At 41.4% G+C, this 12978-nt stretch overlaps 1 protein-coding gene across 4 annotated transcripts in view; it reads left to right on the forward strand.

Annotated features, from left to right (window-relative positions):
* TCEANC2 (transcription elongation factor A N-terminal and central domain containing 2) overlaps window positions 1–12978 on the forward strand; it is a 38709-nt gene that overhangs the window by 13719 nt on the left and 12012 nt on the right. For all 4 annotated transcript variants that reach the window (XM_067726245.1, XM_067726244.1, XM_067726246.1 and 1 more), the window contains exon 3: window positions 562–703. In XM_067726245.1, coding sequence (XP_067582346.1) covers window positions 562–703 — 142 coding nt within the window. The remainder of the gene's footprint in view (window positions 1–561; window positions 704–12978) is intronic.

Consider the following 12978-nt stretch of genomic DNA (forward strand, 5'->3'; position numbering starts at 1 on the left):
GTTTTATTATTTTATGTGTAACGACAAAATGTTAACTTTTTTTCATTATAAATAGTGAGTTATTCTCTACCTTTTTATGTGTTTAAAGTTTTAAAAAATTCTTCAAACGAGAAGGTTTGAGTTTTACCATCTAGGAGGTAGGGAGCTGTTGAAGTGTGCTTTTTATTGTTGAAATAAATATGTCTTTATGACTTCTCTGCTCTCTGTCCTTGCCTATGAATTAAGATACTTAAGTGAGCTATAAGGTTGATTCACCTCAGCATCGTTTTTCTTTTCTTCCCCTCCTTACTGCCTCTCAGTGCTAAGTGCCCAGTGGTGTCTGACATGGTAAGATTAAAACTTGCACTTTTCCTAATAGATGTAACCCTCTTCCTGGTTTGCAGTAAGCAGGAGCTGCTTTTAAGCAATTACCCATCATTTGGGGCCATCACATATATTGTGCTTTGGTTCAGGTCATAATCAATAATTCATATGTCAATAGGAGCCCCATTAGCTCAGGTGAAGGCAGATGTCTTTCTAATGAAAATGTTCCATTTTCCAAATGACTTTTCTTTTTCTCAGAGAGTTGTGGTTATAGAAGACATAAAAAGATGGAAAACTATGTTGGAGCTTCCTGATCAAACCAAAGAGAATCTAGTTGAAGCCTTACGAGAATTAAAGAAGAAAATACCCTCCAAGGAAGTGTTAAAATCAACAAGGATAGGTATGTTCCTTCCGAATTTTATAAGTGCTTATATTTTATCTCCTTCTTTCTCCTTTCCTCCCTCCCTCAGACATTATCTATCATATCAGTGCTTCTCAAACTATCTGTGGTAAGAGATCATTGTTTAAAAAATTCTCCATTGGTTACAGACTAATACTTTTAAAATATAATAAAAATTACCAGAAAAATGAAATTAAAATATACAAAATGTAAGCCCTACTTTTTAAAAAAATTATAACAATTTTTATAGAAGTAGAAGTAGAAGTACTTTGTAGAACAAAGTAGAAGTACTTTGTCAAAGTTTTAAATGCTTGCTTCAGTTTCTGTACTTACTGCATGAACTTGTAACTAGCGTGATCTGTGGATAACATTTTGAGTGTGCTTGATGCTTGGGTGTGCAAAAATGAAGAAGACATGATTTGTGACCTCAAGGAACTTAGGGTTTGGTGGAGAAACAAGCAGGTTGACAAATGGGAGTAATAAAATAATATAGGTTAAAAATAAAAGCATATAAATACTGTCCATGGTACCATTCTGATCTGTACAAGGTATATGCTGGCACAGAGGACAGAGTAGTCTTACATCTGGGGAATTCAGAAAAGGCTCCATAGAAGAGGCGACATTTCACTTAAATCTTGGCTTTTCCGTCTTGAGTAGAAATAACTTCCAAAGCATGGTTTGTAAAAACAAAATAATAGCAACATTTGCTGCTACATCATTTATTACAGCATTGGAGATATTTTAAGAGGTAAGTCAGGAACTACGTTGAATTACCATTTTAGTACAGTACACAACTGTGAATAATATGCGAGGGAGGGCCAACATGTGTTCCTCAAGCTGCTCCCAAGTCCCCAGGGGGTCCAGGGTAGTCGTTCACAGCTGCTGTTCTTGCCCTCACCAGTGCAGCCATTGCCTTCTCTGCCTCCCCTTGACCTCTTGTTCATGAGAAGCAGGAGAGAAAGCAGCTTCAGACTGGCGCTAACAGCTGGCAAGAGCTGTGTGAAATTCCCCAGAGGTTCCCCCAAGAGTCTTGAGAGTTGCACCCCTGTAATATAAACCAGAATCTGAGAAAATTAGATGCTTAAAGAACATAAAACCCTATCATTATAGCCAAGGAGAGTCTCCCATCTGCTGCTAGATTTTCTCTTTATAGGTTGTGGTCACTAGAGGGCAATAAGACCATTCATATGAGCAGATAAGGTATTTCCACCAGTAGAGGGTACTAGTGGTTAATATTTTATGACATGTATACATGTACATATGTGTATGTATATGTTCATATTTAGGCACACCACAAATACCACTTACAATCAGATCTTAAATATCAACATAATAGTCTGGAATTGTCCTACAAATACAGAACAGATGACAATTTTTAAAAAATCATTTCTATTTGTCCTTTGAGTACCATTGTGAATATGCTTTCAAGAAAGGGTGTGTCTGATGTTCAGAGATTCCAATTCAAGAATCATAATGAAACCACAACAAGGGCGTATAACTTAAGAGGAGCTGGAAACCATCCAACTTTTGAGTCTTGACCCTATCCCAGGCCTTTCCATAACCTGAGGTTGTATGGAATATACGGGTTCCTTGGTCAGTTGCTAGCCTGAAGATTCATTTGGATCATTGCCTGAGAATGTTTACATTCTTCCACCTTTAGCCTCCTGCCTGTCCCTATCCTGTGGGCTGTAAGGGACAAATATTTACTGAGTACCTTCTTTGTGCTAGGAACTATGCTGGCATAATGATGAAGGAGACAGATACTGTCCCACCTTTTTGGAGCCTGCAGTCTAATGGAAGGACAGGCAATTTAACAAGACTTTATCGTACAATGCAATGAGTGCTCTGATGATGAGGAGAAGTTAGCCCAAGGAGTATATGTGTTGGGAGTAGAAAAGATGTTAAAGAATGTGTCAGGCCTGGGTATATCACGTGAGCTGTACAGAGGGCTGGAGGTGGGAGAGAACACGGTACACTGCAAAAACTAAAAGAAGTTTTGTGTACTTGAAATGTAATAAGCTGGAGACAGAGTCTGGACCAGATGGAGAAGACTCTTTGTAAGCCATTCAAAACTGTTTGGTCTTAGCATGCGTATTAGTTACCTGTCCCTGTGTAAAAATTATGCCCAAATTTAGCAGCTTAAGTGTCTGTTATCTCACACAGGTTTTCTGAGGGTCAGGAATCAAGGAGCTGCTTATCTGGTTGCTTCTGGCTCATGGTCTCTTAAGAGGTTATAGTCAAACTGTTGGCTGGGACTGTAGTCATCTGAAAGCTTGACCAGGGCTTGAAGATCTGCTCCTAACTCCTCACTTATGGGTTTGCTGGTAGGAGGCCTCAGTTTCTCATCACCTGGGTCTCCCCATAGGGCTGCTCATGACATGGTGGCTGACTTTCCCCAGAATAAGTGATCCGAGAGAGAATAACCAAGATGGAAACCATAGTGTCTTTTATCATCTAATCTTAGAAGTAACATACCATCACTTCTATTATATTCTGTTGATCACACAGACCAGCCTGGGTACAGTTGGGAGACAACTACACAGGGGTTATGAATACAAAGAGGTGAGGATCATTGGGGGCTATCTTGTAGACAGGCTATCACAGCATGTATTTCTTTTAATTTAACCTAGATATATTCTACTTCCTGGACCTGCAGATTTATGTTCATTTGTAGAAGTTTTACAACCATTATCTCTTCAAAAGCACGTCTCCTTTATTCTCTCTATTTATTTGTGCTGGCATTCTACAATTAGAAATTTGTTAGATCTTTTATTTTCCATGCCCCTTAGCTCATATGTCTCCTTGTCTCTCAAAAAATTCTGGGCAGTTTCTTTAGTGTCCCACTATTGTGGGACATCCAAGAGGAAATGTCCAACAGAATGTTGGATGTACAAGGCTAAAGCTAAGGAGGGACAGTAAATATATACTTGAGAGTCATCATCAGCATATAGTTAGAAACTGAGGCAGTTGCCTGGGGAGAGTATTTTGGAAAAGCAAAGAGCCAAGTCCCAAATCCTGAAGCACGTCAATATATGAGGCTCACAGGAAATGGAGAAGGTGTGAGCAGGGAAATGGGAGAGAACGCTGTCATGGAATGGGAAGGAGGGCTTCTGAGAGGGGATTCGTCAGCAGTGTCCATCGTTGTCAAAGGGCCAAAGAAGCGAATTCTAAAAATTGCACGTTGGATTTTACAAAGTAAGGTCATTAATGATTTTGGTAAGGACAGTTTCAAAAGCAAGGTTAAGGGCAGAAGCTTGAGGAGTGAGAAGGAGGTAAGGAAATGAACTGTGAAAACAGACAACTCTTTCAAGAAGTTTGGTATTGAAAGGAAAGAGAGAGGTGGCAATATCAGAAAGGAATGTGGAATTGAAGAAAGTTCTAATTTTTAAAATAGGAAAGAACCTAACCTGTTGAGTGACAGGTTCGTAGGGAGACCTTATCAGGGAGAATGGACCAGACTTGGTAAGGATTGACTGTGGAGATGAGGATGCCATGATGCCTCTCATTTTGTTGTCACCCATACCCCCTTTACTGGCTCTCTCTTTCTACCTTCGGATACACTTAAATCTTCTCCTTTAATTGTCTGCCATCTTTTCCAGATACCTCGTTTCACTTCTTCCTTTTATAGCCAAATTCCTTTAAATATGATTAATAATCACAACTCCCATTTCTGCCCCTTCCCCTCCTTCATTAAATTATTTCCATGCTGGCTTCTCCCACAAACACTCTTCTTCTCTCTAAGGACACAAGAGATTTCATTCTATCCAAATCCAGTAGTCTTATCTCAGTTCTCATCTTCCCAGAACTGTGAACTTGAGACCATTGATTACTCTCTTTTCTGTCAATATGAATGATACTGAACTTGTTGCCAGTTCTTTAACTATTTTTTGAATGTTTAGTTCCTTCAAGCCCTTATCTGAGTTTGTAATTACTTATTTAATTATTTACTGAGTTATTTTTTGTTTACTGTACAGTAACTCTATGCCAGCAAGACCATGCAATATATTTTATTCACCAATGCATTTCAAGCATTAGTGTGGCATATAACAGATGCTCAGGATATGTTCATCAAATTGAAAATGACAGGGTCAAACAAGATTTTCTCCATGGCGCTTTCTAGCTTTCTTTATTCCTGTTTCTCGCCTTTCTCTGTTTCTTCCGTCTTTGTCCCCGTCCTCTCACAGGAGGTACTTTTCCAGAAAGCTCAGACCTCAGTCTTTGGCTGCTGCTTTAGAGCACTTAGCCAGAAGCCGTCCACTTCTCCAGCTTAACTGAGGCCTTAATTCAGAAAACTCCTGGGTATGCATCTCCTGTCCTGATCCATTTCTGAATCTTAGATTTTTAGAAATACTGTTCCAATTTACATTGCTACAGTTTTCTTAAAATCTTACTAATTTACTGGGTAAAAATAGCATCTTGTTTTCATTTGCTGTATAGAATGGATTGTTTTCTGTTTGTTTATTGGCACTTTGTCCTTTTTTTGTGAATTGTTTGTGTTCTTTGTCCATTTACTGTTGAGATCTTATAGTTTTTGTTTTCTGTTTCTGAACTTTATAAATGTCAATGTCATAAACGTTTAAATCCATTTAGCTACCTCAGTTTATAAACAAGGAAATTCAGACTCAGAGAGATGAAGTGACTTATCCAGGGCCATATAGTGAGTTAGCACCAGAGATGTAATGAGAATCCAGGTCTCTTGGGGCAGTGTTCTTTCTTGGTTAGCAGACTGCCATTGTGCCCTGAATCCCAGCCATATGTGCCTTAATTTTACTGGACCATCTCTATGGGTTCTGCCATCTGCTCAAGCTCACCTCTTTTAAATCAGAATTTAGTGCCTTTTCTTGTGTACTTCAAATGGGAGTTTTCTCCTAGTATTTTCATTTTAGTCAGTGTTTGCTCTGACATAAATTCTTTAGGTGCAAATGTCCAGCAGGCAGTTGGAGATGTAGGACTGAAGCTCAGATGAGAGACTAGACTAAAAATAAGTATTTGGAAGACATTTGCCTGGAAGCATTTGCTTAAAATCACTTAAGTGGATGAATTCTCTGAGTAAAAGAAAAGATTAAAGGGCTGAAGGATTGAGCTGGGGAGAATATCCGTGGCAGGGAAATGGGAAGAGGAAGAGGAGCCGGTGAAGAGGCAAGAGTGTAATTAGAGAGAGGAAGAGAACCGGGGCTGTGCAGTGACACGCGGGCTAAGGAGGAGAGTGGTTAGTTTTTTTTTTTTTTTTTTGCGGTACGCGGGCCTCTCACTGCCGTGGCCTCTCCCGTTGCGGAGCACAGGCTCTGGACGCGCAAGCTCAGCGGCCATGGCTCACGGGCCGAGCCGCTCCGTGGCATGTGGGATCTTCCCGGACCGGGGCACGAACCCGTGCCCCCTGCATCGGCAGGCTGGCCCTCAACCACTGCACCACCAGGGAAGCCCAAGGAGAGTGTTTTGAGAGGCAGGGGAAGTGAGTAACCTCACTGTTCTCAAGTGGTCTGGGAAGTTGAGGGCCAGCTGGGCAAAAGCCTTTGGATCTAGCACCTAATGGGGCCTCTGTGTCTGAATACCTTTATTATAAAGGAAACCAGTGGGCGGGGATATTAAGTAAATGGCTGATGAGGCAGTGGAGTTAGACCTTGCACTCAACCTGGTAGGCAGGCATGCCCCACTTCTGCAATACTGTAGGTATAAATATTCTGGGAGAAGTTTTAAGTCCATCATATTGATCTGATTTTCATTTATAATTGATTAACAACAAAAAACCTTGTACTTACAAAGTGCTTTCACATCTACGACTTCATTTGATCCATATAACAATTCTATAAGGTAAATATTATTATTTCTTCATTTTACAAATGAGAACACTGATTTCCTCATTTTACAAATGAGAACACTGAGGCTTAGAGAGTTTAAAGTAACTTGCCCCAGGTCGGGAAACCAAATAATAAGCGACAAAGCTAAGGTGGACTTATGCCATGTCATGCCACCTCCTGAAACCCAAAGATGCACCTTTGTCCACGGCAAGCTCTTACTTGTCCTTTAAGACCCAGATGAAACATAATCGTCTTGGTGAAGCAAAAAATGTTTGTTGAATGAATAAATGAGTTAGTGAGTGAGTGAATGAATGGGTATGTGATTTGACTTGCCCAAGTTCATGGGATAAGTTAGTGGCAAGGAACTTTCAAATGGCCTTCTGTTCTTAAGTTGTCCCATAGATTCAGCAGTCCTGAACTGCTGATAAGTTCCTGTGTTCATTATCTATGAATAGTGCCATAACAAATCGCCAGAAAATTAGTGGTTTAAAAAGCACAGATTTATTATCTTACATTTCTGTAGGTTAGAAGTTCAGTACAGGTCTCAGTGAGCCAAAATCAAGGTGTTGGCAGGGCTACATTCCTTTCTGGAGACTCTAGGGGAGAATCTGTTTCCTTGCCTTTTCCAGTTTCTAGAAGCCACCTGCATTCTGTGGCTTGTGATTCTCTTCCTCCATCTCCAGAGCTGGCAATGGTGGGTCGAATTCTTTTCACACCTCATCTCTCTGACCCACTCTTCTGTCTCTTCTGCCTTTAAGGACTCATGTGATTAGATTGGGCTCTCCTAGGTAATCCAGGCTCATCTCTCCATCTCTGGGTCCTTAACCTGAATCACATCTGCAAAGTCCCTTTTTCCATGTAAGGTAACATATTCAGAGGTTCTGAGGATTAGGGCATGGATGTCTTTGGGGACTATTATTTTGCCTACCACAGCCCTCCAACTACTCTGTGCTCTTTCAGGTTCTATGCTCTAATTCAGTCTACTGCTTGTCAAGACTCTGGACGAGAATTGCCTCTTTCATGATATTCCCTGGCCCGTTTGCCAGCCAAATTGACTCCTCTGTCCTTTTGGCCCTTGGTTTCCCCCTTCAATACTATCTTAGGACCTGTAACACTTTGGTGCACTGTTTTTGTTTAGGTGTCTTCTCCTGTGCTTAGACCTACCTGGAGCTCCTTGAGTAAAGGGCTGTGTCTTGTTCAACATTCTATCCCAAAGTCTAGCACAGGGCCTGGTACTTACTAAGTATTTGATAATGTTTGTTAAATGAGCAAAAGACCGCTTCCTGCAGGGAATTTGTCTTAATGTGCTGAGATGCAGAAGCCCCGAACTCTTAAACCCAGGGGACTTGACCTAGATCATAAGACCAGCCAATGGCACTGCTTGCTTTAACATAAACTTCATGGAGCAAATAATGACTTTTTGCAGATCATTAACTTCCTCGATGTAGCTACTGACCAACTTGTGACCTTGGGGAAAGGTCATGGAGCCTCATTTTTTCCATCTGGATCAGGAGGAGGTAGGACTGTATGATCACTGGAGGCAACAGTATAGGGTTAATACTTGAGCTCTGCAGCCAAACTGCCTGCATTTGAAACTTGTCCCTGCTTCTTACTTGCCATGTCCTGCACAAGTTTCTTAACCTCTTAGTTCCTTAGTTCTTTACCTGTTAAACGGGGAATCATTATAGCACCTCATAGGGTTGTTCTGAGAATTCATTGACTTAAATGTAAAGCATTCAGTGCAGTGGCTAACTGTCATTATTGTTATCATGAAATTCCCTTTTTCATTTAAAGTTTGTCATTCTGTCTTGTTTTTTATAGAAGAGGGTTCCCTAGGCCTCCTCTCTCCTCTTTTCCTGCCCCAGACTCAGTGCCTTCCCTGCTGTTACTCTTCCTTCTGTCACCCTCTTGCTTGCAAAGCTTGCATCCCCCAGGTCTCCTCATAGCCCCTGCCCTTCTTGGGGTGGTTTCCCTGGTGCTGGGAGAGCCTCCTGACCAGTCCAGGTGGGGCTCCTGTGGGAGTATCTGTGAGGTGTACTGCCCCCTGCAGGCCAAGAGCAGTGATTCCTTTGCCCTGGCCTGAGAGTCGAAGACTTCTGCCCTTTGGCTCTTCTGATTTAGGAATATCAAGAAGGTGAACAACATTATCTTAACAGAACTTTATTGGACACTCTCTGTGTGCCAGTCGCTAATAACAGAGAAGGACAGGGTGTTGGGGCATTAAGTATGCAGGCTCTGGGGTCAGGCTGCTGTGCTCAGATCCTGGCTTCCATGCTCACTAGCCATGAAGCCCTGGGCAAGTTGCTCGGCTGAGCTTCTTTGTAAAAAGAGATATAATAGTGTTTACTTCATTGTGTAATTATAAAAAATTAAATGATATAATTCCGATAAAATCTGGAGTAGTAAGCAGGAAGGGTTCTTAGCAATGGGTAAGAATTAGAAACTTTTCATTCAGTTCTTTACAGTATAGTTCCATTATTTTGTTTGCAATTGTGTGATTTTCCCAATCCACTGCATTCATATTCAAATGTTAGTACAAAGCCAATTTGAAAGCCAAATGTAAACTTTTTTTTCTTTGTAATATAACTGTTTGATTCAGTTCAGCAAACATTTCTTGATTGTTTTGTGGTAAGGCACTATGCTGGGAGCTGGGAATATATCTTGGAGTAAGGAGTAAGGTATGGGGCTCTGCACCCAAGATGTTTACATCGAGTTTAGAGGGAAAAGTGGGCATTTAAACCTTCTAGGCAGAGGGAGCAGTGTGAGCTAAGTACAGAAATGTAAGAAGGCCAGACAGCCTGACCCTATCAAGGACACGCAAACTGCTTTCTATGGCTAGAACTTAGCACCTGGAGGCCAAAGGGGTAGGAGGGCTGGGACTGAGGAGAGGAAGGAAAGAGAGAGATATGGTGAGAGGTATGGCCAAAGAGGTTCCAGGTCATCGAGGGCTTGAATCTATACTTAGAAATTAACTTGAGGACAGAGGAGAGAACCATTGAAGGGCTTCTGGTAAGGGAATGATGTGATTAAATTGTGTTTTTAAAAGGTTAATTTGACTTTAATATAGAGGTTGAATTGGAGAAGGCCACTCTGGGGACAAAGATTGATTAGTTAAGTCATTGCAGTAGACCTGTGGAGAGGTGATGAGGACCTGAATCAGGGCAGCAGGGAGAATAAAGAGGGACGTGAGGAAAAGAAAAAGGTGCAAGAAATGTTAAGGAGCCTAGGGACTTCCCTGGTGGTCCAGTGGTTAAGGCTTCGTCTTCCAATGCAGGGGGTGCATTAGCTCCCCCACCTCTTTGATCCCTGGTGGGGGGGCTAAGATCCCACATGACTTGGGGCCAAAAAACCAAAACATGAAACAGAAGCAATATTGTAACAAAGTCAATAAAGACTTTAAAAATGGTCCACATCAAAAAAAAAAATCTTAAAAAAAAAATGTTAAGGAGCCTAAAATAACGGGTGAATGCTAGTGCCATGTGTGACAAGAAATACAGGAGGAGGGACTGAGGGGGATAATAATGAGTTCCATTTTCCATTTTAGAAATGTTGAGCTAGAGGTGCTTGCAAAATAAGCAGGTAGAGATGTCCAGTAGGGGACTGGATATTTGGGTATTGTGCTCAGTGAGAGCCTTTAGGCTAGAGATATGTATTTGGGAGTCATCTGCTTGCAGATGGTAGTTGGACCACAGGAGTGGGTAAGATTACTCAGGGAAAACAGGTGAAGAAAGAAGACAAGAGGCCAAGGACAATGTCCCAGCTGGGGTTCACAGGTAATTAAAGGTTGGGCAAGGCATGTACAGCCAGCAGAAGAGATGGAGAAGGAAGAGGAGAATCAGTAACAGGTGATATCTCAAAAAGCAATGGAAGAGAATATTTCAGAAGGAAAAAGGCAGCAGTGACAGATGCCACAGAGGTATCAAGTAATGTCACGATGGAAAAGGTCCATTGGATTTGACAAGAAGAAGGACTCTCTGTGGGACTTGTGCATCTTCATTTCTTGTATATAAAGGTGGATCAACGGTGCCTGTCTTGGGGAGAGAAAAGGATAAGGTGGGGAACACATGAAGGGAAGGATCTCTATTCCAAAGAAACCTGAATGCACTTCTAGTGTAGCATATCCCGTGCTGTTAGGATTGCTTACAGGTTGAGCCAGCCCATGAGATTGTGAGCTGAACTGCATAGATACATACAGTCCCACTGCTCAGAGGAGACCCTTGTTAATAATTTCATTATAAATTCTTTTAGACTCTTTTTCTCTGTGTATAAACAAATATATGTGTTTGTTTATATATATATATATATATATATACACACACACACACACACACACACACAAATGTAATTTTAAAAATAAATATTGGCTTATACTGTGCATGCTCTTCTGAGAACCTGAGTAAAGTAATCATCTTTCCATGTTACTACACATAGAGCTATTGCAGTCTTTTTTTCCTGTATTTTTTTTTTTTTTTGCGGTATGCGGGCCTCTCACCGCTGTGGCCTCTCCCGTTGCGGAGCAGAGGCTCCGGACGCGCAGGCTCAGCAGCCATGGTTCATGGGCCCAGCCGCTCTGTGGCATGTGGGATCTTCCCGGACCAGGGCACAAACCCGTGTACCCTGCAGCGGCAGGCGGACTCTCAACCACTGCGCCACCAGGGAAGCCCGCTATTGCAGTCTTTAATGGCTGCCAAGTATTCATTGTTTGAATGGACTATAATTCATTTAACAGATTGGACCCTTAATGGTGAGCTTGTAGGTTGTTTTTAACTTTTTGCTGCTGTACACAGTACTGTAATGAATATTTTTATACATAAATCTTCTTTGCACACTTTGGCAGGGCGAGTGTAGGTTAAGTTCCAGGGACTGTGTCTCATTCATGTCTGTATCAGCACCAGGCATTAAGTAGGTGCTCTGTAAAAGTATTAAAATGCCCTGAATTTAGGTCTTTGAGGTCCTGCAGTGTCTCATTTACCTTTGTGTTTTTACCATCCACAACAGTGACCAGCAGCACAAAATATTGTTTTCTGCGTGAATAATCTCAAGGATATGGAGAACTCCAGCCAGAAAAGGAAGGTGTTGAGTAGTGACTTCAGCTTTAAGTGGCATGTGTTTCAGAAGCACCTCACTAAGCATCGCTAACTAGGAAGCACCTTGAGATATTTCTAATGAGGGCTCTGCATTCCTCCCCTTCACCTTCCTCCTTGTGATGAGTATTGATGTACTTCTTTCCCTGGTCAGTAGAAAGACTAGATAAAAATTCCTGGGAGATAATGGGATAGAGAGAGAAGTTAAAGAATCTTGTCTTCCCTTCAAAGTTACTTCCAGGGTGCTCTTCACAGAACCTTTAAAGCAGGGAGAGTTTCTTGTTCAGCCCTGCATGACTAGTACCTAGCGTACCTAGTACAAAGAGTAGGCCTTCAGTCGACATGTGAGGAGTAAATAAATCAAGCAAGTGTTGAGCTATGCAGTTGGTGTGATCTGAGAAATTTTCTAAATGTTTTGACCATTTTCCCAAGATTGAATTCTTTTCCATTTCCTTTTGTTCATTGATGCCTCTTTTATTATATATTAATTTTTATATACAATAGGGTTTGTTCCTGAGCTTAATTAATTAATTATGGCCGCGTTGGGTCTTCGTTGCTGCGCACGGGCTTTCTCTAGTTGTGGCAATCAGGGACTGCTCTTTGTTGCAGTGCGCAGGCTTCTCATTGCGGTGGCTTCTCTTGTTGGTAGAGCATGGGCTCTAGGCGTGCAGGCTTCAGTAGTTGTGGCACATCGGCTCAGTAGTTGTGGTGCACGGGCTTGGTTGCTCTGCAGCATGTGGGATCTTCCTGGACCAGGGCTTGAACCTGTGTCCCCTGCATTGGCAGGTGGATTCTTAATCACTGCACCACCAGGGAAGTCCCCTGAGCTTCACTTTTTATTCCACAGATCTATCCATCTGTTGTTTTGGTGCCAGTCCATATAATTTTAGTTGCTTTATAATATGTTCCAATAGCATATAAGGCTAGTTATACCTCATAATACATAAGAGTATTTTATGCTATTACTCATTTGTTTTTCTAAAATAAGTCTAAAGCTATTTGGATGTATTCTAATAAAAGCAGCCTACTAAGATTTTTTATTGTAATTACATTAAATCTACAAATTAATTTCTATATTGACATCTCTGTACTGGTCTTTCCATCATATAATATGGTATATTTTCCCCTTTCATTCAAATTTTCTGTTATATATTTTAGTAAAAACATATGTATTTCCTCATCTGGGTTTCTCATTCCCCAACATTTACCAAACACCCACTCTCCCGACCCCCTCTCCTGCCCCTGTTTTCTGCTGGAGATCCAAAGATAAACGTGTCACAGCTCTTGCCCTCAAGGAGCTCTCTTTGGTGGGCAAGAAAGATAACTGATCAGATAATTACAACTAATTATAATAGTTATTGTGATGAACAGGAGCATGAGGTGCTAAGGAAGC

Source organism: Pseudorca crassidens, chromosome 2 (assembly GCF_039906515.1).
Source record: "Pseudorca crassidens isolate mPseCra1 chromosome 2, mPseCra1.hap1, whole genome shotgun sequence".
NCBI lineage: Eukaryota > Metazoa > Chordata > Mammalia > Artiodactyla > Delphinidae > Pseudorca > Pseudorca crassidens.